General features: G+C 47.2%; 1 protein-coding gene across 8 annotated transcripts in view; it reads left to right on the top strand.

Moving 5' to 3' along the window:
• Positions 1 to 18,981, top strand: part of LOC144603634 (synaptotagmin-A) — a 230,072-nt gene extending 211,091 nt beyond the window's left edge. For all 8 annotated transcript variants that reach the window (XM_078417149.1, XM_078417152.1, XM_078417148.1 and 5 more), the window contains 5 exons: positions 505 to 672; positions 4,225 to 4,392; positions 8,254 to 8,371; positions 15,448 to 15,581; positions 16,640 to 18,981. In XM_078417149.1, coding sequence (XP_078273275.1) covers positions 505 to 672; positions 4,225 to 4,392; positions 8,254 to 8,371; positions 15,448 to 15,581; positions 16,640 to 16,846 — 795 coding nt within the window. In that variant the 3' untranslated portion in view covers positions 16,847 to 18,981. The remainder of the gene's footprint in view (positions 1 to 504; positions 673 to 4,224; positions 4,393 to 8,253; positions 8,372 to 15,447; positions 15,582 to 16,639) is intronic.
• Positions 18,982 to 24,641: the final 5,660 nt, after the last annotated feature.

Raw genomic sequence — 24,641 nt, 5'->3', positions numbered from 1 at the left:
GGTGAAAATCCTTTTTTTGCTTGCTATTCAATCAGCGAAAGGACTATACGTGATTACAATCAAGTTGTCCACAGTGTACAGATGCATGGTAAAGGGTATAGCGTTTAGTGCAAGGTCAAATCCTGTAAAGTCTGGTTAAAGATAGTCCGAGGGTCTCCCATGAGGCAGATGGGGGTTCTGTACCGCTCTCTAGTTGGTAATAGGATGGTTCAGTTGCCTGTTAACAGCTGGGAATAAACTGTCCCTGAATCTGGAGGTGTGCGTTCTCACACTTCTGTACCTCTTGCCTGGTGGGAGAGTGGGGACGTGGGAGTGACTGGGGTGAGACTGGATTAATCTGGTGGCCTTGCTGAGGCAGCGTGAAGTGTAGACTGAGACAATGGAAGGGAGGTTGGTTTGTGTGATGGGCTGGGCTACATTCACAACTCTCTGCAGTTCCACAATCTCTGCAGCTGGATGTTGGTGGTGATGTTGAACGCTCTTTCTGTGTGTTTGGTATCACAGCTAATCGTGGGGATTATTCAAGCTGCCGAGCTCCCGGCCCTGGACATGGGAGGCACATCCGACCCCTACGTGAAGGTCTTCCTCCTGCCAGACAAGAAGAAGAAGTATGAGACTAAAGTCCACCGAAAGACACTGAATCCAGTTTTTAACGAGTCCTTCATATTCAAGGTAACTTTTTTCTCCGTCTCACAACCCGTACAGGCCACCTGGACACGTTTTCACCTAGTCCAACAGCCAACAGTGACCTGTTTCCTTTGCCATCGTTACTTTTTCATATCTTTCATTCATTTGCTCTACACATCTCTCGACATCACCATCTATGTCTCTCGTTTTCCTTCCCCCCGACTCTCGGTCTGAAGAAGGGTCTCGTCCCAAAACATCACCTATTCACAGAAGATAGGTGCAGGAGGAGGCCATTTGGTCCTTCGAGCCAGCACCGCAAGTTCTCCTGAGATGCTGTCTGGCCCGCTGAGTGACTTCAGCTTTTTGAGTCTACCAACTGAACTTGTTCTGGACTTGGTACCTGTTGAAACTCTGTGAAGTATTGCTGCTCAGAGTTGTGTCGATGCATGGCGTTCGGAGCATAGAATGAGGTCATTTTAAACCCAGTAATTTCCTCTACCACCCCTCTCCATCTCACCCTATTCACATAAATTCCATCGATAGACATAAAGTGCTGGAATAACTCAGCGGGTCAGGCAGCATCTTTTCTGGAGTAAAAGGATGGGTGATGTTTTGGGTCGAGACCCTTCTTCAGACCGTCCCTCTCTCCCTCCTCACGCCTGCAGGGTTGTGAACATTTTTGACCTCCTGATTTAAGACGGGATGCACTTGCATCAGCCAGCACGAACTCCAAGGGCTGAATGACTTCTTTCGATGGAGACACAAGAGGCTGCAGATGCTTGAGCAAAGCACAAAGTGTTGGAGGAACTCCTCGAGTCAGGCAGCATCTGTGGAGGGAACGGACGGGTGACATTTTGGCTCAGGACACTTCTTCAGACTCCTCTCGGCTTCTTTCTAGGTTGCACGAGAAAACGACAATCCAGCAGTGGACAGAAGCCCCCGACCCTCTCTCCTTCCTGTGCCCCCACCCCAGTGCTCCTCCATTTCTCCCTCTATCTCCCACCACCCCCAGTTACCCTACGGGGTACTGATTGAGAATGATCAGCCATGATCACATTGAATGGCGGTGCTGGCTCCAAGGGCCGAATGGCCTACTCCTGCACCTATTGTCTATTGTCTATTGTCTAATCCTTTCCCCTCCTTTGTACACACATCTCCCCTCCCCAAACCCACATTTCCCTTTCATCCCCCATCTCTCTGCTCACTCTGTCCCCTTCCACCCATGTCCCTCCCTTTGGCTTTACATTTCACTCTTCCTCTTCTCTCCTGAGCTGACACCCTTTTGTCTTATTCCACCCATCTACCAATCAATCTCCCTCACCTGTATCCACCTATCACTTGCCAGGCTTTTCCTCATCCCCTCCTTAGAATCAGAATAGCCTTTATTGTCTCCCTCTTCGACCTTCCCCCCCCCCCCTCCCCCATCTTCTCCATCAGTCAGAAGAAGGGTCCTGACCTGCAACGTCACCTGTCCGTTCACTCCACGGATTCTGCCTGACCCGCTGAGTCCCTCCAGCCCTGTATGTTTGGTTCACACCAGGTTCGCTGGCTGCAGACACGAAACGCTTGGCATCATGTTCGGCGTGGACATTGTGGCCCGTTTCTGTGCTGTTCTAGTCTACGTTTTGTTTTATCGTTAACACCCTTGTGATGCACCATGGGACGTCTTGCAGCTGCGACGTTGGAAGCCACCGTTGTTCCCTGTATTTTTTTCACACTGGCAGCTGAAGTCAAGGAAAAGGTGTTTATTTTTCATTTAGCACTTTATTTTTCATTCACACATGGAATGAGAAATAGAGGCAGGTGGACAGGGTCATGCGAAATAAATAGCAAACTGGGCGCGACACATTACACTCTGAAAGCAAAATATTAACTCCCAGAGCGTCTCGTCAGCAAATGGTGTGTCCAGCGGAGATTGTCAAATAATCTGCCACTTCATTTAATATTTTAATGTGTTGATTGGTACTGTGCATACAAGCACAAAAGGGTTCACAATGAAGCAGATGACTCAATCCCATGAGCAAGATTTTCCGACAGATTTCTCTCTCTCTATCTCAGTCTAAAAAATCCTATTTACAGAATGCCGCATCTCGTGCGTTTCTTTCAGTTTTAGTTTTAGAGATACGGTGCGGAAACAGGCCCTTCGGCCCACCAAGTCCACAGCGAGCAGCGATCCCCATGCACTAACACTATCCTACACACATTGGGGACAATTTACACTTATTCCAGGACAATTTACCTGCGAACCTGGACGTCTTTGGAGTGTGGGACGAAACCGAAGATCTCGGAGAAAACCCACGCAGGTCACAGGGAGGACGTTCAAACCCCAAACCGACAGCCGTCGTCGTCGGAATCGAACCCAGATCTCCCATGGTGCAGCACTGTAAGACAGTGCCCATTTTCTGGTATCTCTGATCGTAGTTTCATCAACTGCAACAGAAGTAAAAAATAAAAGGCTGCTGGATCTCCCAGTTACTAACCCGTTTAACTCCCTGACCCATTCCTAGGCTGACCTTTCTGCCCTGGCCCTCCTCCATTAAAAATGGCGCCAAACCTGGCAACTCTTGTATACTGTCTAAGTGTACTATTTCCATGCTGTATCTAAGATGTGGTTACGTGTAATAATACTTGTACAGGGCTGTATGGAAAAATGGATTTTACTGTGCCGTGGTACATGTGACAATAAAGTACCATTGAAGCATTGTCAGAGTGAGGCCACGTGCAAACTGGACTCTTCTTCAGACTTGCACTTTGTCCTTTTCACAATTCACTCCTCCTTTCTCCTTATCTGACACCCTTTTGTCTCCATTTCAACTCCAACGTTTGTCACTCACTCGACCCATCTGCCAATAAAACCTACCTCGCCTGTATCCACCTATCACTCGCCAGGCTTTGTCCCTCACCCACCTTTTCCAGCTTTCTTCCCCCCCTCCCCGCTCCCACCCACTGCAATGTCAATAGAAGGATCCCGATCTGAAACATCACCTATCCATGTTCTCCAGAGATGCTGCCTGACCCGCTAAGTTACTCTAGCACTTTGTGTCTATATTTGGTATAAACCAGTATCTGCAGTTCGATGTTTTTGAACAGGTTTATAGGTTAATTGGCTTCTGTACATTGTCCCTAGTGTGTAGGATAGCGCTAGTGAACGAGGTGATCGTTGATCATAGAAACATAGAAACATAGAAAATAGGTGCAGGAGTAGGCCATTCGGCCTTTCAAGCCTGCACCGCCATTCAATATGATCATGGCTGATCGGCGTGGACTCGGTGGGCCAAAGGGCCTGTTTCCCTGCTGCAGCCTTTAAGTCTAAAGTGTAAAGTCTAAAGTTTCTTATCCATATCCTCCAGAGGTGCTGCCAGACCCATTGAGTTACTCTAGCATTTTGTGTCTGTCTTAACCTACAAACCAGTACGTCTTTGGAGTGTGGGGGGTGGGAGACACAGGAGTACCCGGAGAAAACCCACATGGTCACAGGGAGAACGTGCAAACTCCGTACAGACAGCACCCGTAGTCAGATCTTTTTTTTTTACGGTAGTTAAAGCAGTGAGTGAAGATCTCTCCTTCACTGGATTGTTTTCCTCTCTCCCAATCCAGATCCCGTACTCCGAACTCGGTGGGAAAACGCTGGTGATGGCGGTGTACGACTTTGACCGTTTCTCTAAGCACGACGTGATCGGGGAGGCGAAGGTGCCGATGAACACCGTGGACTTTGGCCACGTAACCGAGGAGTGGCGGGACCTGCAGGGAGCCGAGAAAGAGGAGGTAGGTGTGCCGCGCGACTCCGGGCAGCCAGAGTTGTAGTTGACTTTATTCTTGTCACGTGTGCCGAGGTACAGTGAAAAGCCTTTCGTTGCATGCTATCCAGTCAGTGGGAACACTATGTTTGATTACAATCGAAGCTAGACACAAAGTGCTGGGGTAACTCAGCGGCTCAGGCAGCATAAGGATGGGTGACGTTTTGGGTTGGAACCCTTCTTCAGACTGAAGCACTTTGTGTCTATCTTTGGTATGCACCAGCATCTGCATTTCCTTCCTACAAATGATTACAATGTCCACAGTGTACAGATACAGGATAAAGAAAATAACGTTTAGTGCAAGATAAAGTCCAGTAATGTAGGATTAAAGATAGTCCAACGAGGCAAATGGCAGGTCTGGACCACTCTCCAGTTGGTGACAGGATGGTTCAGTTGCCTGATAACAGCTGGGAAGAAATTGTCCCTGAATCAATAGGTGAACACAGGCAAGGGGTTCAGAAAGGCAGACAGTTGGACAAAAGTTAAAATTAAACCAAAATGTAGAGTACATGAATTACCAGGGCACAGAAAACTATGGACCAAATGTGGCTAAATGATATAGTATAGATGTCCGGAGTTAGCATGGACAAGACGGGCCAAAAGGCCTGATTCTGTGCTGCATCACTCTATGACTTTTAGTTTAGATTTAGAGTTACAGCGTGGAAACAGTCCGAGCCGACCCACTATCATATGATACTCTAGATCTATCCCACAAACTAGGGACAATTTACAGAAGCCAATAAACCTACAAACCTGCACATCTTTGAAATGTGGGAGCAAACTAGAGCACCCGGAGAAAACCCACACGGTCACAGGGAGAACGTACAAACTCCGTACAGACCACACCTGTAGCCAGGATTGAACTCAGGTCTCTGGCGTGGTAAGGCAGCAGGTACTATCGCAACATTTAATAAACATTTAGGCAGGTACCTGGAAAGGGTAGATTTGGAGGTACATGGGCAAAAACTAGGCAGGTGGGACAAGTGTAGATGGGGCATGATGGTCAGTGCGGGCAAGTTGGGCTGATGGGCCTGTTTCCACACTGTATGACTCTATCACTGTGCCACTGCGCACTCTAAGAATTGAAATGTCATCTGCAGCGATAGTTCAAAGACGCATGGTTTAAGTGTTCTGACTTAGAACTAAAGCGCAAGGCTTATATTGCCTTAAGCATCTGTGAAAACCTTACAATTAATTTCCATGTTTAATTCCGCATTTACTTAATTAACTGAATTTAAATTCTGTCGCTGCTGTGGTGGGACTTGAACTCACATTTTCTCCTCAACAGGCTTCAGAGTGGCTGCTGCTTCCCCAGATGTTGCCATTCACTCCGAACGGAGCGGCTCTGTACAGCTTCCCACAAATGATTTCATAAACTCAGCCTGGTGCAGTTGATTCCTTCCTTCTGTGTCTGCACTGTGCAGTCAGGGTAAAAATTGACAGGAATATGAAGACAAAACCACTTAATTGTTTTCCTTTTGAATGTTATTGATGACGCTTCATATTGAATTTAATTTCAGCATTTTTGAAAAGGTTTTTCTCCAGCACTTGAAGGTCTTCTGACAGGGCGCAGCCTGACCTCAGGTGCCGTCTGTACGGAGTTTGCACGTTCTCCCTGGGACCACGTGGGTTTTCTCCAGGTGCTCCACTTTCCCCCCCACACTCCAAAGACCTGCGGGTTTGTAGGTTAATTGGCTTCTGTAAATTGTAAATTGTCAGTTTAGTTTAGTTTCCGTTCAGTTTAGTTTATTGTCACATGTACCGAGGTACAGTGAAAAGCTTTCGTTGCGTGCTATCCAGTCTGCAGAAAGACAATACAAGATTACAATCAAGCCATTTACACCGTATAGGTACATGATAACGGAATAACGTTTAGTGCCAGGTAAAGCCAGCAAAGTCTGATCAAGGATAGTCCGAAGTTCACCAAAGAGGTAGATGGTAGTTCATCACTGCTCTCTGGTTGTGATAGGATGATTCAGTTGCCTGATAACAGCTGGGAAGAAACTGTCCCTGAATCTGGAGGTGCGACTCATCCTTGATTATGTTGGTGGCCTTGCCAAGACAGCGTGAGGTAAAAAAACTTTTTCAGTCAGAGAGTTGTGAATCTGGAATTCTCTGCCTCAGAGGGCAGTGGAGGCCAATTCTCTGAATGCATTCAAGAGAGAGCTGGATAGAGCTCTTAAGGATAGCAGAGTCAGGGGGTATGGGGAGAAGGCAGGAATGGGGTACTGATTGAGAATGATCAGCCATGATCACATTGAATGGCAGTGCTGGCTTGAAGGGCCGAATGGCCTCCTCCTGCACCTATTGTCTATTGTCTATAAAAAGGAGTCAATAGAAGGGAGGTTGGTTGGTGTGATGGGCTGGGCTGCGTCCACAATTCACTGCAATTACTTGCAGTCTTGGATGGAGCTGTTCCCAAACCAAGCTGTGATGCATCCTGATAAATTGCACCCTGATTAAAGGTCCCTAGTGCGTAGAATATTGTTAGTGTACAGGGTGATCGCTGGCCAGCCGGGACTCGATGGGCCGAAGGGTTTGATTCCACACTGTATCTCTAAAGTCTAAAGAGTAGATATCTGATCACATTTTTGTTGTCAAGTGCAGAGATATTAGCAACCAATCGCAACAAAAAAGTTATTGAAGCATAACGTTAAGGTGAGAGGGGAAAAGTTTAAAGGAAAAGCACAGGACAACATTTTTACACAGGTGGGTGCCTGGAACTCGTGCTGGGGGTGCTGGTGGAGACAGATATGATAGTGGCTTATGAGACTTTAAATCGGCTCGGATAGGCTCATGGATATGGAGGGAATAGAGAGATGTGGATTATGTGCAGGTCGATAAGAGATGGTCTTGGCTTCGTGTTCAGCACAGACATTGTGGGCCGAAGGGCCTGTTCTTGTGCGGTACTGTTCTATGCTTTACGTAACTTTCCTTTATCCAAGAACCTGTGCAAGTCAAGCGTAATCTGGATGCATTAGGAAGTGAAGGGAGCTGGTATTGGTATAGGTTTACTGAGAAACAGTGAACAGCTTTGTCGGCGTGCCATACACGAATACAATCAAACCGTACACTAGTACAATAAGTGGTGCAAATAGGTGGATACCAGAGAGCAGAATGCAGAGTGAACGAAGACGCGGGGAAGAAGCAGTTCCTGAATCTGGTGGTACGTTCTTCCAAGCTTTTGCGGCTAGGTTAAATAGAGAACAAGGCTTTAGGCACTTCAAAGGGAGGCAACAGGAGCAAGTTCAGGATTGAACTCGGGTCTCTGGCAGTGTGATGCAGTGAGCGGCTTCTATCAGCTGCGCCACTGTGCAGTCCTCATATTTAGTCCTTCATTTTGTTGGGAGGTTGTAAGGAAGGGAAACACAAGAGACTGCTTGGAGTTGTGGATCACATAGACCAGACTCCCCACTATCTACACTTCACGCTGCCTCGGGGGGGGGGGGGGGGAAGCATAATCAAGGACCTTTTTCACCCCAGTCATTCCCTCTTCTCCCCTCTCCTGTCGGGCAGGGGAAGCAAAACCTTGAAAGCGCGTACCACCAGATTCAGGAAACTCCATAAATTTACAGAGGGCCAATTAACCTGCAAACCCGCACATCTTTGGGATGCGGTAGGAAACCGGAGCACCCGGGGAAAACCCACACAGTCACAGGGCGAATGTACAAACCCCATGCAGGCAGCACCCGAGGTCAGGATCGAACCCGGGTCCCTGGCAGTGTGAGGCAACAGCTCTGTGCCAATTTAGCATGACAAGCACTGAGAAGCCTAGTAGCCCATGCACTGATTAATGGCGTACTTGAAACCTTGCTGTTTGTGTCCACAGCAGGAGAAGCTTGGCGACATTTGTTTCTCTCTGCGTTACGTCCCCACTGCCGGGAAATTGACTGTTGTGATCCTGGAGGCAAAGAATCTGAAGAAAATGGATGTGGGAGGCTTATCGGGTAAGCTCATATACACGGACTGTTTTATTTCAAGCTGCAACATCCAATCTGAGGAGGAGCAGGGCCATACAGGTGGCACAGTGGTGCAGCATTAGAGCCGCTACCTCACAGCGCCAGAGGCCTGGGATCGATTCTGTCTATGGGTACTGTCTCTGTGATGTTTGCACGTTCTCCCTGTGACCTCATGGGTTTTCTCCAGGTGCCTCCCACATTGTAAATACGTGCGGGTCTGTAGGTTAATTGGCTTCTGTAAATTGTCCCTGGTGCAGAATAGAACTAGTGTACATTGTGGGACGAATAGCCTGTTCCTGAGCTGTACTGTTCTATGTTCCATGTTAATCTTCCCATTATCACTCCGAACCCTGCAAACTTCTCCGCCTCTCTTCAGAATAAAACCTACTTCTTTGAGCAAATTCTCCCAGAGCCAACAGTTCCAGTTTGGTTTATTGTCACGTGCACCGAGGTACAGTGAACAGCTTTTATTGCGTGCTAACCAGTCAGCGGAAAGACAATACATGATTACAGTCGAGCCATTTACACCGTATGGATACTTGAGGGAATAATGTAAAGTCCAGTAAGATCCGATCAAGGTTAGTCCAAGGGTCACCAATGAGGTAGATAGTAGTTCAGGAATGTTGTCTAGTTGTGGTAGGACGATTCAATTGCCGGATAACAACTGGGAAGAAACTGCCCCTGAATCTGGAGGTGTGCGTTTTCACCCTTCAGCTGGTAGGGCTGCTGCCTCGCAACGCCAAGACACCTGCGTTTGAACCTGACCTCAGGCGCTGTCTGTGTGCAGTTTGACAATAGACAATAGGTGCAGGAGGAGGCCATTCGGCCCTTCAAGCCAGCACCGCCATTCAATGTGATCATGGCTGATCACTCTCAATCAGTACCCCGTTCCTGCCTTGTCCCCATACCCCCTGACTCTGCTATCCTTAAGAGCTCTATCTAGCTCTCTCTTGAATGCATTCAGGCTTGCGCATTCTCCCCGTGACCTCGTGGGTTTCCTCTGGGTGCCCCGGTTTCCTCCCACAACCAAAAGACGCGCGTGTTTGTAGGTTAATTGACCTCTGGAACTGGCCCCTGGTGTGTAACGAGTGGTTGAGGAAGTGAGGCAATGTAGAACGAGTGTGAACGATGGTCAGCGTAGACTCGGTGGGCCAAAGTGCCTGTTTCCAAGCTGCATCTTTAAACTAAACTTAAACTAAAGTAAACTCCCATCATTTGACTGAACATCTCCAGGGTGATTGTCAAATTGTATCTTATTTGTCCCTTGTGGCGCGACAATAGGTATTAAGTGCTCATGGAGATATCTTGGAATATGTTTTGACTGATACATTGAAGTTTCCACTGACTGATTACATTTATTATTTACCCCATGGTGTTAATCCTGATTTAAGAACCTGACCTTAACCGGGCATCAATTAATCAAAAGATTCTTTGAGGCCGTAAGCAGTCTTAATGGAAATTGTCATCACAAATAAATGGCCTCTTTAACCTGACCAAGAAAGCGACTAGCAAATTTTTTTTTCCACTGCAAATCAAGGATGTTACTTGCGGCAACGATGTTGGATGGTCTGAGCATGGCACTTGATATTTTGACAAGGGAACAGGGCTGATTAAGCTGACCCAGTAAGAAGATTAGCGAGGAAAATATTTTCCTGTTAATGGGCTGCAAGCAGAGGGTCGCGGCAGAAGCAATCAATGGACCGAGTCATCAGGTGACGCTGACTAATCCCGTTATGGATTTCCACCGCAGGGAGTCTGAGTCACCGTGAATTACGCCGAATGTTAAATCTCTCGACTTCCTCCGAAGACAAGTAGATTGTTGAGTTCTGAGCATGGGTAAGTATCACCCCCCTCTTGCCCCGGTCGGTCTTGGACGTTGATGGAGTGAGGTTAGAAAGGAACGATCTCCATCGCTGGAGAACTACTGGCATGGAAACCGTTTCAATAGTTCATAAGTCATCGGATCCGAATTAGGCCATTCAGCCCATCGCGTCTACTCCCCCGCCATTCAATCATGGCTGATCTATCTCCCCGTCTCAACCTCACTCTCCTGCAATCTCCCCATAACCTATGACACCCTTACTAATCAAGAATCTAACAATCTCCGCTTTAAAAAACGCCCATTGACTTGGCTCCCACAGTCGTCTGTGGCAATGAATTCGACAGATTCACCACCCTCTGACCAAAGAAATTCATGGAGAAACAAGGATGCTGGTTTGCAAAGGAAGACAGTAAGTGCTAGAGCGACTGGGACAGTTCCATCCCAACTGTAATCAGGCAAGTGAACCGTCCTCTCACCAACTAGTGGACAGTCCTAACCTACCATCTACCCCATTGGAGAACTTCAATCTATCCTTAATCGGTCTTTACTGGACTTTATCTTGCACTAAAAGTTAGACCCTTTATCCAGTATCTGTACACTGTGGATGGCTTGATTATAATCAAGTATAATCTTTCTGCTGACTGGATAGAACGCGTCAAAAAAAGTTTTTCAATGTACACGTGACAATAATAAACTAAATTAAACTAAACAATCAGCGGGTCAGACCCAATACGTCGCCTATCCATGTTCTCTAGGGATCCTGCCTGACTCGCTGAGTTAATTCAGCACTGTGTCTTTAAACTTTAAGTTTTTGACCTTAGACATACAGCGTGGGAACAGGCCCTTCGATGAGTTTGTGCCAACCAACGACCACCCATACACTAATTCTATCCCACACACTAGGGACAATTTACAATTTACAGAAACCAATTAACCTACAAACCCTCACATCTTTGGAGTGTGGGAGGATATCAGAGCACCTGGAGAAAACCTATGCAGTCATTGGGAGACCGTACAAACTCCACACAGACAGCATCCGTAGTCAGGATCTAACCTGGGTCCCAACCCGAAACGTCACCTATTCACGTTCTCCAGAGGTGCTGCCTGACCCGCTGAGTTACTCCAGCACTTTGTGTCCTTTTGTGTATCACCCAGCATCTGCAGTTCTTTGTTTCGGTCTGAAGAAGGGTCCCAAAATTTTACCGATCCGTGTTCTCCAGTGATGCTGCGATAAAGATACAGAGTGGAAACAGCCCTTTTGGCCTCCAGACTCCATGCCGACCATTGATCCCCATACACTAATACTATCCTACACACACTAGGGACAATTTACAATTATACCAATTAGTCTACAAACCTGTACGTCTGTACAAACTGGAGCTCTCTGGAGAAACCCCATGCATGTCCCGGGGAGAACGTGCAAACTCAGTACAGACAAGTATCCATTGTCAGGATTGAACCTGCGTCTCTGGCGCTGTAAGGCAGCATCTCTACCGCTGCGCCGACGTGCCGCCCGGGAGTTACTCCGGCACTTTGTTTCCTTTTGTGTATCAACCAGCACCTTCAGTTCCTTCTTTGTAAAGGCTGCCGGAGGGTCACAGAGTCATAGAGCAGTGTGGAAGCAGGTCCCATCTACTCTAATCCCATCTGCCTACATTTGGCCTCTATCCCTCGAAACCTGTCCTATCCAATGGATCCATGTCCTGACTCGAAACGTCACCTATCCATATTCTCCAGAGATGCTGCCTTACCCGCTGAGTTACTCAAACACTGTGTGTCTCTTTTTTCAGTGGAAACAATTCCTCTGGTCTCCCAACAACTCTTTCTGATTTGGAACAGTTCTAAATCTCTTCTGGAGCTTCACGGGTCCGGGGAGAACCATCCCAGTTTCTGTATTGTCCTTGCAAGACCCCATGGATATTTTGGAGACTCCCACTCTGCTGCCTCACCAAGGAGTTGGACCCCAGGGTGGACCTGACCACCGTGACCATGCATCACCCTGAGGTCCACTCCGTTCCCCTGTCACTGGCAGACGGGCCAGGAGGCGTCCAAGACCAGAACCACGGACAGCGACTGGCTGTCAGCACCCTGGACAGAGCTCTGGAAGGAGCGGAGGTCACAGCCAGAGGAACTACATCTGCGTCCAACTGGCTAGGATTAGATTATCTCACCTGCACCTGTCTACCCAACTCTGTGAAGCCAAGGCAGTTCCAGCCAGATGGGAAAAAGGAAGGAAGAGAGAAAGCAGGCACCTCCACCCCCCCCCCCCCCCCACCCCACCCCACCACCCCACCCCACCCAACTGTACTTCCCTATGCAGACTCGAGGCATGACTGAGCCGCCGGGACAAGCCCAAGATCGGCAGCACCCCCACACGGACCTAGATCTTCTACTCGCCATCCTCCCTTACTGTAGATAAACCTTTGCCCATGCGTCTACCCTAACACGTCCATGGGTGCAGTCATTATCGACCTGGCATCTTCCTCGATGCCACACCATCAACAGCTAGAGCTCTGACAAGCTCTCCTTTCATGCTGGTGTTTGTAGTGATATTGGTGTTAGCTTTGGTGTTGGAATTTGTCGCATGTTCTCATGGGACAGGGAAGCAGAGGGAGTGGCCGGAGTGCAACTTGTCCTTGATTGGTTATGCTGCTAGCCTCGTTGATGCAGCTTCACGCAGACTCGGCAAGGCCAGCAGCATTATCAAGGACGAGTCGCACCCCGGCCATTCCCTCTTTTCCCTTCTCCCATCAGGCAAGAGCTGTAGAATTGTGAAAACGTACACTTCCAGATTCAGGGACAGTTTCTTCCCATCTGTTATCCGGCAACTGAACCATCTTACCAGCAACCCGAGCGCAGTCCTGAACTACCATCTACCTCATTGGAGACTCTTGGACTATCTTTGATTGGACTTAACTGGACTTTATGCTGCACTAAACGTTATTCACGTTATTCCCTTTATCCTGTATCTGTACACTGTGGACGGCTCGATTGTAATCATGAACTGTCTTTCCACTGACTGGTTAGCACGCAACAAAAAACCTTTTTTCACTGTACCGCGGTATACGTGACAATAAATTAAACTCAACTCAACTTGTCAACTCGTTATGTACCAATTTACAGCGTAAAGAAGGAAGATCAAACAAAGGCAGCAATTTGTGTCTGCAAAATCTTCGGTTCTATTTAAAATCAGATGAGATTTATCCGTAAATAGTGCAGCCACTGAGCTCTAACATCTCCAGGCAATTGGTTGGATATTAGACGCCTGGTTGTTATTTTCCCGTGGTGGGTATGGCAATTTTTTTTATCAATATCACCAAAGGTTTCTTCAAATTGGTATTTGTTGCCTGCTGATGTAGGTTGTGCTTTACAGGACTGCTTCTCTTCACAAGCAATCCCACGGCTAAATAAAAATACAAACTAATAAAAGTGTTTGACGCTGGAAGGTAAAACGAGGCAGAAAACTCTGGCAGAGCAGGGAGGAAAATATTTGACAAAATAACGGCGCTGTGAGTTGTTTGCAATCACAAAGAGCTCAAGGGGGGATCGACAATATGAATAAAAGAACAAGCTCCTCAAATTCAAAGAGTGTTCCTCCCTTACCTGCTTTCACAGCACGATCTGGAGCAGACAACTTCACACCAGTCACAACCAGAGGGTGCAATGCAGAAACAAGGAACTTTGAGTTTAGTTTAGGGAACACGGTGAGTGCACTAAACCATGATGACTAGGTGTGGAAAACACGGAATCAAAACCAGCTCTTAACTTCTTAGTTTAGTTTTTCGAGCTACAGCTCGGAAACAGCCCCTCGGCCCACCGAGTCCACGCCGAACATTGATCACTCCTTTCACATTAGCTCTATGTTATCCCGCTTTCTCGTCTACTCCCCACACACGAGGGGAGTTAATTTACAGAGGGCCAATTAACCTACAAACCCGCCCATCTTCGGGATGCGGTCGGAAACCAGAGCACCCGGAGGAAACCCACGAGGTCACAGGGAGAACATTGCAAACTCCACACAGACAGCGCCCGTCAGGATCGAACCCGGGTCTCTGGCACTGTGAGGGACTTGGATGATTTCTGCTCCCATTTCAAACGTTCTTAAACTCTTACAGTCTGGACTTGTTCCATAAGTAGAGAAGATCAAGAGATAAATTAATCGCAGATGATTAAAGGATTGGATTCTGTAAATAAGCAGGAAATCTGCTTCCTAATGAGGAGGAGCCTAAACAATTCTGTGCAGTGGTGCCATAGTTGCTGCCTCACGGGGCAGGAGAGTGTTGGGCCCTCGAAAGACTTGGAGTGGTCCTGCAGTTACGGTTGAAAGGAGGCATGTAATTGTTACAGAGGCAGAGAGTCACACAGCACCGAAACAGGCCCTTCAGCCCAACGTGCCCACGCCGACCAACATGTCGCTAGTCCCACCTGCCCGCATTTGGCCCATATCCCTCTGAACCTTTCCTATCCATGTACCTGTCCAAATGGGTTTTAAATTATTTTATAGTTTCTACCTCAACAAGCTCCCCTGGCAGCTCTACCCATATACCCACCACCCTCTGAGTGAAAAAGTTACCCCTCAGGTTCCTATTAACTTTTCTCCCTCTCACCTTAAACCCCTGTTCTCTGGGTTTTTGATTCACCTGCTCTTGGTAAAAGACTGTGTGCATCAACCCTGTCTATTCCTCTCATTATTTTATACACCTCTGTAACATCACTTCTCATCTTCCTGATCTCCAATGAATAAAGTCCTAGCCTGCCCAATCTCTTCCCTAAAGCTTAGGCCCTCGAGTCCTGACAACATTCTCGTAAAGACAACATCTTTATAAAATGTGGTGGGGTGGCATTTTAGAGCCACAACTTGAACGTTTAGACTAGTGGATGTGGTGTGAACATTTGGAGAGGTTCAGAAGAAGAATAGCAGTGTAGAACAACTTGGAAAACTGTCAAAGAGATAGCACAGCACCCAGGGCTGAAGAACCTCATTCTATATTGTCAGGGATGAAGGTGTGTTTATAAAATACCAAACTCTACAGTGTGTTGAAACTGCAAATGATTTCCCGACTTTTATGTTCAATGCCTGACTGATGAAGGCAAGCCAGCCATGTGCCTTCTTCACCATCCTGTCTATATGTATTACCACTTTTGGGGAGTTATGGACTTGCGCCACAAGGTCCCTCTGTACATTGAAGTTCTCAGGGTGATTTGATCTCCGGCACGATTCTCACCATTATTGCATTTTCAGATCCCTATGTGAAGATTCATCTGATGCAGAACGGCAAGAGACTGAAGAAAAAGAAGACCACTATTAAGAAAAACACTCTGAACCCATACTATAATGAGTCCTTCAGTTTTGAAGTGCCGTTTGAGCAGATACAGGTAAGCTCCGTGCTTGTTCCCAACTCAAGCAGGGTGTTGGAAGGACATCAAAGTCCTGGAGATTTAGAGTTTTAGAGATACAGCGTGGAAACAGATCCCTTCGGCCCACTGAGTCCATGCTGGCCATCGATCACTCGTGCACATTAGTTCTACACTGTCCCACTGTCACATCCATTCCCTACACACTCAGGGCAATTTACAGAGGGCCCAATAACCTACACACCTGCATGTCTTTTGGAGTGGGAGGAAACTGGAGCACCTGGGTGTCAGGCGCAGCAAGGCAGCGACTCTACCGCTGTGCCACAGTGCCGCTCCAACCTTATGATCTTAGATGAGGCATTTTGGATGAGTCTGGCCCATCCTTTTAGAAGGATGAGAGGAGATCTTATCGAAACGTATAAGATTATTAAGGGGTTGGACACGTTAGAGGCAGGAAACATGTTCCCAATGTTGGGGGAGTCCAGAACCAGGGGTCACAGTTTAAGAATAAGGGGTAGGCCATTTAGAACTGAGATGAGGAAAAACGTTTTCAGTCAGAGAGTTGTGAATCTGTGGAATTCTCTGCCTCAGAAGGCAGTGGAGGCCAATTCTCTGAATGCATTCAAGAGAGAGCTAGATAGAGCTCTTAAGGATAGCGGAGTCAGGGGGTCTGGGGAGAAGGCAGGAACGGGGTACTGATTGAGAATGATCAGCCATGATCACATTGAATGGCGGTGCTGGCTCGAAGGGCCGAATGACCTCCTCCTGCACCTATTGTCTATTGTCTATTGTCTAAGAACATGTCGTGTGACTCTATGAATCTAATGTCAGCAATGGACAGAGGAGGACCCGGCTTGGGGGGGACCTTCGTGAGGAAGGGGAGGGAGGAGAACAAAGTGGGACCTGGCGCGGATACTTTGTAGCTCTGTAAGCGCCTTTTACGGGCGACTATTTACATACCTCGGGCGTGACAATACCTCACATGTGACAATAAGGATTCCTTCATTCACCTTCTCTCTCTTAACCCCCTCCCCTCCCCTCGCCCCCCCCCCCCCCCCCCCCCCCCCACCGCTGTGCAGAAAGTGCAGGTGGTGGTCACCGTGCTGGATTACGACAAGATCGGCAAGAACGACGCCATCGGCAAAGTGTTTGTGGGCTACAACAGCACGGCGGCGGAGCTGCGCCACTGGTCGGACATGCTGGCCAACCCGCGGAGACCCATCGCCCAGTGGCACACCCTGCAGCTGGAGGAGGATGTGGACGTTACTCTGGGGATGAAGAAATGAGAAGACTTTACAACGTCCCCTCCCCTCCCCTCCCCTCCCGTCCCGTCCCGTCCCCCCTGCTCATGTGTGGTGTGGATACCTCAATCCCCAACCCATCCACCCCATCCCACCCCATCCCATCTCCCTCCCCCCCCCCTCCCTCCCACTCATCCATTTCCCACCCCCCTCTCCTCATTATTGTGCTCCCTGGTTCTTTTCAAGCATCTCAGCTCATTGTCGCTGTCCATCCTCACCATCCTTTTAAGCAATATGATCTGTGTAGATAGAGCATGATTCAAATTGTGTATCTCACAGTTGTACATAGATAGGCGCCCATCAAACGAAAAGATTATTTCTAGTCTGTGTGTTGTTAGCATTTCTTATTCAGTGTATTGTTTTTAATACGATGTTCTATTTTAAATTATATAAATTGACTTAAAAATAGGAAGTTTGATGCAAAATAATATGGATACATATTTCTCCTGCATTCCACTATTTCCTTCTTGTGAAAGCGAGATGCGAATAGACCTTAGTAAAGATAAGTAAGATGATCACACAAAAATGTATATCTGAAACAGTTGGTCTCGTCCCAACACTGTGTTGGCACCGATTTTGGGAGGACTTGCTAAATGTTTTTCATGTTACAATGTAGTCAGTGGCAATATTATAAAGCTTTTAGTCATTCCATTAGAGTCTAAGGGGCTGTTCTGTGTATCACTGTGACTGCCTGTGTGCTTAGGAAAGTGGATAGCTACACGTTTACTCGATAGTAATTCTGATTTAAGCTTGTGGGATTGTTTTCGTTTCCTGCCCAATGAGTCATTCCTTTCTGCTGCCCTGTCAGGTTACACACAGCTCTGTAAAACACTCCAAGGACCAATCCCAGAGAGCTGTGTTCCATTCCCAAGGGAAGCTGCAGATGAGATGAACACGACTTCTTTTACAAGCACTGTGCAATCAAGATACGCGTGAGGCTGCGCATGTGCAAGCCCACGCACACATATACACACTCACAAACACACACGTACACATATACACTCACACACGCGCACACCCACACACACGCACACACATACACACGCACGCGCACACTCACACACTCACACACATACACACTCACGCACACACATACACACTCACTCATACACACTCACGCACACACATACACACTCGCGCACATACACACTCACGCACACACTCACGCACACTCTCACGCACACACATACACACTCACGCACACTCACGCACACACACACACTCACGCACACATATACACACTCACACACACTCACACATACACATGCACACACGCGCACATACGCACGCACACACTCACGCACACACATACACACACACATACACACGCGCACACACACACTCATGCACACACACTCACGCACACACATACACACTCACGCACACACACTCACACATACATACACACTCACGCACACACACACACACATACACACTCGCGCACAGTCACACACACTCATGCACACATGCACGCGCACATTCACAATCACACACTCACATACACAAACACACTAACACACACACTCATGCGCACACTCATACATGCACTCACACATGCAAACATACTTGTGCACTTACACACACAACCACACTCATGCACACACACAGGCGCATTCATGCTCACATACATATGCTCGCACACATACACACTCATGCACTACCACGCACACACTCACAAACACACGCATACACCTGTGCTCACCCACATACACACCTGCACACACATACACGCGTATTCACGCACACTCAGGCATACACACACAGACACACGCATATACTTGTGCACATCGTACGCACATACATGAGCAGTCACGCACACTCAGGCACGCACGCACACACACACAAACAACAAAGTCATCATGAAGCTATCTTTTCTCAATGGTTCTGCCCTTTAAACAAGAGCAGGCAACACAACAGAAGCTCTAGCTTATAAAGACGTCTAGTGCACACTTCACTCAGGATTTAGCTGCCACTGTGTTGCCAACGAAACACTGTTTGAACACAGTCTCACAGCCAGCACATTGTCTCAACCAGTAACTGCCGGGAAAGTGGTAACATGCTTCTTTAATTTACCAATGGTAGGTAGATAAATAAAGATATATATATATATATATATATATTAAACACTGCCAAAAAGAGAATTACAATCGTCACAAACATAAGCACAGCCATAGCCGAGAGGTGCCACTTTCCTTTCTACTTTAGTTGGGACTGTCTGCGTCTATTACAAGACAGAGCACCACAGTTTTCTGCTAATCTGTAGGACAACCAAGTGTGAAAGAGTCAGCATCCGAAGCGGTCGAGTGATGCTTGCTGCCTTTATGTATGGATTCTGCAACTTCTTTCCTTGCCTGCTTGAGTATTTTTCATGTGGCAAGGACCTTTGCCGCGGGAGCCCTTGAAATATTGCTGTCTTCAGTTGACGTGTTGCTCGTGAGGTGAAAGCTGTGAAAACTTTAATATTCCTTTCAGTGAGGTGATTTGAATTCCCCATCCCTCTCTCTGTCTCCGGTTTCAGTTCACTCTGCAGTAGTGGAGGCTCTGCAGAGTGCTTGATGTTTACATCACTTGATAGTACACTGGTGTTGGATAAATCGTTTTATTTCCAATTGATGTTTTAAATGACTGTATAATTATATGTGTTCCTTACTGTTTGTTTATATAAAATATTAAAAGTCGATTACGGATTTAAAGGAGAGTGTGATGATTTGATATCGCAGAATGTCTGGGTATATGTGGCAACAGCTGAACTACCTTAAGTCAAGTACTAAATCGACCCTGCTGCGCAACACACCCATACTGCGCCGAAACAGGCCCTTCGGCCCAACTTATCCATGTCCAGTGTAGTCCAGGAAGGAACTGCAGATGCTGGTTTACACCGAAGATAGACACAAAAAGCTGGAGTAACTCAGTGGGTCAGGCAGCATCTCTGGAGTAAAAGAATAGTACCCTTTTCGGGTGGAGACCCTTTTTCAGACCCTTCTCCAGTGTAGACTATGCTTCCCGTCGTTAAGTCTAGTCAGGTCGAGTTGATTGCCTTATGCATAGCTGCACAAAGAGACGGGGACCATGACAATCCTGCTTACCGCACCATCAAAGGCCCTGACCAAAGAGAGCTCAATGAATGTTGGAAACAATGAAAAAAGTCGGCCTTTTACACAACCATTTGCAGAAAAGAACACCTTCATCTTTCTTGAGGTGATTAAAAAATGCACAAGATGTTCCAGAGATAACCGTTCACTCCACACACAACGCCCGAATCCTATGAATTATAGCGTGCCATTATATAAAATCATGTCCTCATTTCCACCCAAGTAAAAGAGATACATCTTGCTAATGATGATTCAAAGGACAGTATGGTTCACTCCACTGACAGACGCTGCGAGCTCACTGTTTAAAGTCCCTGCCTGCTCTCAAAACAAGGTGTTTTCAGCAATGTCAGTGTACTCTGAATTTGTTAAATACACGCAGGAAGCAAGTGGCTGGCCTTACGGTCAAAAGCCACGTCTTGCACAGTCAATAAATAAATAAATGGATTGTTCTTGAAGTATCTCCGTGGAAGTCAGTTCAACCGATGGCGCCAAAGTGGAAATTGACGAGACCTTCATGTTTTCAGATGTAAACTGTCCTTGAATCCCTAGTCTGGAGGGTCACACAAACCAACCTCCCTTCCATTGACTCCATCTACACTTAACGCTGCCTCAGCAAGGCCACCAGCACAATCAAGCCAGTCTCACCCCGTTCACTCCCTCTTCTCCCCATCAGGCAGGAGGTACAGAAATGTGAAAACACACAGCTCCAGATTCAGGGACATTTTCTTCCCAGCTGTTATCAGGCAACTGAACCAAACTATCACCAACTAGAGAGCGGTCCTGACCTACCATCTACCTCATTGGAGACCTTTGGACTATCTTTAATCGTATTTTACTGGACCGTGTACTAAACATTATTCCCCTTATCCAGTATCTATATACTATGGACAGTCTTTCCATTGACTGGATAGTACGCAACAAAAAAGCTTTTCACTGTACCTTGGTACACGTGATAATATAATAAAGAAAACTAAAATAACTAAAAATATCACCAACAATGCTGCAGTCAAAAATATCACTCCATTACCTGCATATCCATATGTCTATACAAAAACCTCTTTCGTATCCGCCTTCACCACCACCCCTGGCACCCACCACCCTCTGGGTAAAAAAAACTGCCCAGCATATCTCCTTTAACCTTTGCCCTTTTCACATTAAACCTATGCCTTCTAGTGTTTAATATTTCCATCCTGGGAAAAAGGTTATGTCTGTCTAGCCTATCTATGCCTCTCATGATTCTGTATACCTCTCTCAGGCCTCCCCTCAACCTCCCACATTCCAGAGAAAACAATCCAGGTTCGTCCAACCTCTAGACAGCTAATACCCCCTAATCCGGGCATCCTTCTGTAAACCTACACTGCACCTTTTCATAAGGTCATAAGGAATAGGAATAGAATTAAACCATTCGGCTCATCAAGTCTACTCCCCTATTCTCTCCCTGATCCATCTCTCCCTCCTAACCCCATTCTCCTGCCTACTCCCCATAACCTCTGACCAGGGCCGTTTTTACAGCATTATGGGCCCCCGGGCAAAGCAGTGTACTGGGGCCCCCACCGTTACTCTCCCCCACCCCCTTTCCCTACCAGCCCCCCCCCCCCTGTCGTGCCGGCGAAAAGCACTTACCGAAAAGCACTTAGCGATGGACTTAGGGTGCTACATTGTTGTGAAAAGCACTTCCAGATCGCTGTGAGAAGCACTTAGGGATGGAAAATGTTGCGAAAAAAGCACTTATTGAACCTACATTTTTAAAGTAGTATTTATTTATTGCAAGTCACTTAACATACACAGATCAGCATGGGGCCCCTATGCTCGTGAGCCCCCGGGCAAGTGCCCATCAGGCCCATGCGTTAAGACGGCCCTGCCTCTGACACTTGTACCAATCAAGACTCTATCGATCTCTGCCTTAAAAATATCCACTGACTTGGCCTCTACAGTCTTTTGTGGCAAAGAATTCCACAGATTCACCACCCTGTGACTAAAGAAATTTCTCCCTATCTCCTTCCTAAAAGAACGTCCTTTAATTCTGACCTCAGCTATGACCGCTAGTTCTGGACTCTTCCACTAATGGAAACATCCTCTCCACATCCACTCTACGCCTTTCACTATTCTGTGTTTCAATGAGATCCCCCCTCATTCTTCTAAACTCCAGCGAGTACAGGCCTACAAACAGCTTACCCATTTCCCTGTTTCCATTATTGTCGTGACTTTTTTGCACATCTTTCATTCATTGTTATCTCTCCACAACACCGTCTATATCTCTCGTTTCCCTTATCCTAACCATTCTGAAGAAGGGTCTCGACCCGAAACGTCACCCGTTCCTTCTATCCAGAGATGCTGCCTGTCCTGCTGGGTTACTCCAGCTTTTTGTGTCTATCTAAAGCCTTAAGACTCTGACTATTGTATTCGGCCCATTGTATCTGTTCAGCTCTCCTGAAAGAACTTTTCAATAAATTCCCTTTGTTTGGACTTTCCACATGCCTGCAATCTTTCCTCTTCAGGGTCGATATGGTTCAGCTCTGACCGTCTCTGTTTAATCCGCTTTGTTCAGACAGCACCTCCTAGATCACTGCAAACCGCCGCGCCATAAAAGATCCCTGATTTCACCTTTGGTTTCCCTCCAGAGCCGATGGCTCACAACGAGAGCAGAATATAAAATTTTCAAATAAAACTGATTGCATCTGAATTGGCCTTTCCAGGGGTCCTTACAACACAAGAGACGCTTGCAATTCAATGACTTCAGTACCAGCGCAGGAGTGCAGGTGAAGAGATCTTACAGAGAGGTGTACAAAATAGGGGAATAGATAGAGTGAATGCACAGTCTTTTACTCAGACAAGGGGAATCAAGAACCAGAGGACATAGGTTTAAAGTGCGAGGGGAAAGGTTTAATAGGAGCCTGAGGGGCAACTTTTTTCACGTGGAGGGTGGTGGGAATATGAAGCAAACCGCTGGAGGAAATAGTTAAGGCAGGTACAATAACAACATTTAAAAGTGCCCTGGCTTTGCTCCACCCCCACTTCACTTTCCAGTTTTCTTTCCCTCATTACAATCAGTCTGGAGAAGGGCCCTGAACCAAAACGTCACCTATCCACATTCTCCAGAGATGCTGCCTGACTCCTTGAGGTAGTCCAGCTCTTTGTGTCTTTTTTTGTAAACCAGCATCTGCAGTTCCTTGTTTCTACTATTATCCCTGGCCACATCCGACACATTGCCCTACCACCATCAACGGAATCATCGCATCAAACAAATGGTTGTGGACGCCGATTATCCCAGTGCCACATCATTACAATCACAGCTACCTCTGGGTGCCAGTAGATTATTATTTCGAACCCACGGTCATTAACCAGCCACACTGAAAGTCTCGGTCCTCTTGGAAACTGCTCTCGGCTGCCTCACCACCACCACCTCAAGAACTCACTAACTTCAAGTAAATAATTCAGCAACGTCTGCCATGGGGAACCTAAAATACAAGGCAGCACCAGGCACTTCCCATTCCCACTCTGACCTTTCTGTCTTGGGCCTCTTCCACTGAGACAGTGAGGCCACCCCTAAATTGTGGAACAGCACCTCATATTTTGCTTGGGCAGCTTACAACCCAGCGCTATGAATGTGTAGGAAGGAATTGCAGATGCTGGTTTAAGCCGAAGATGGACACAAAAAACTAGAGTGACTCAGAGGGACGGGCAGCATCTCTGGAGAGAAGGAATGGGTGACCCGAAACTCCGGCTTTTTGCGTCTATCCAGTGGTATGAATATTGCATTCTCTAATTTCATGTAAACCCGGCATCCCTCCCTCTCCGACCGCCCCCTCCCCCTTCTTGTCGTCGTGCTAGTTTCACTGTTTGCATCCATATATTCTTTCGTTATCACCTCTTCCTCAGCCAACAATGGGCCATTGTGGGCTCCACCTTCCTGTGGTTATTGGTGCCGGCTCTGATTTGTTCTGAACCTTTTCATAACTCCAGTATCCCCTGACTCTTGGTCTGAAAGGTCTCAGCCCGAAACGTCACCTATTCCTTTCCTCCAGAGATGCTGCCTGACCCGTTGAGTTACTCCAGCATTTTGTGTCTCTCTTGGATGTGAAAGTTGCTCTCTCGGGCTTATCTTTGATGACAGGTTATTTTAGGTTAGTTTAGAGATACAGCGTGGAAACAGGTCCTTTGGACCACCAGGTCCACGCCGATCTTCGTTCACCCATTCCCACATGTTCTGTGTCATCACCCTTTCTCATCCACTCCCTACACACCAGGAGCAGTGTACAGAAGCCAACTAGGCTGCACAGGACAGCCTGAATAGTGTGGAAATACAACGTGGAAACAGGCCCTACGGCCCACTGAGGCATAGAGTCAGAGTGGAAACAGGCCCTTCGTCCAAACGTGCCCACAATTGGCCAACCTATCCCACCTACACTAGTCCCACCTGCATGCGTTTGGCCCATATCCCTCTAAACCTTTCCTATTCATGTGTAATTGTTTCTTAAACATTGCAACAGTCCCTGCCTCAGCTACCTCCTCTGGCAGCTCAATCCATGCACCCACCACCCTTTGTGTGAAAAAGATATCCCAGAGATTCCTATTCAATCTTTTAAATTTGAATATCTTTTAAAATTCCTATTAAGTCCATGCACTAGCTTAAGTACACGAGTTCTATCGTACACACCCGGGGCAATTTACAGAGGGCCTGCACGTCT

This window comes from Rhinoraja longicauda, chromosome 20, assembly GCF_053455715.1.
Source record: "Rhinoraja longicauda isolate Sanriku21f chromosome 20, sRhiLon1.1, whole genome shotgun sequence".
In the NCBI taxonomy this organism is placed as follows: domain Eukaryota; kingdom Metazoa; phylum Chordata; class Chondrichthyes; order Rajiformes; family Arhynchobatidae; genus Rhinoraja; species Rhinoraja longicauda.
The sequence above is the reverse complement of the archived record's forward strand: the minus strand, read 5'-3'. Positions and strand labels throughout refer to the sequence as shown.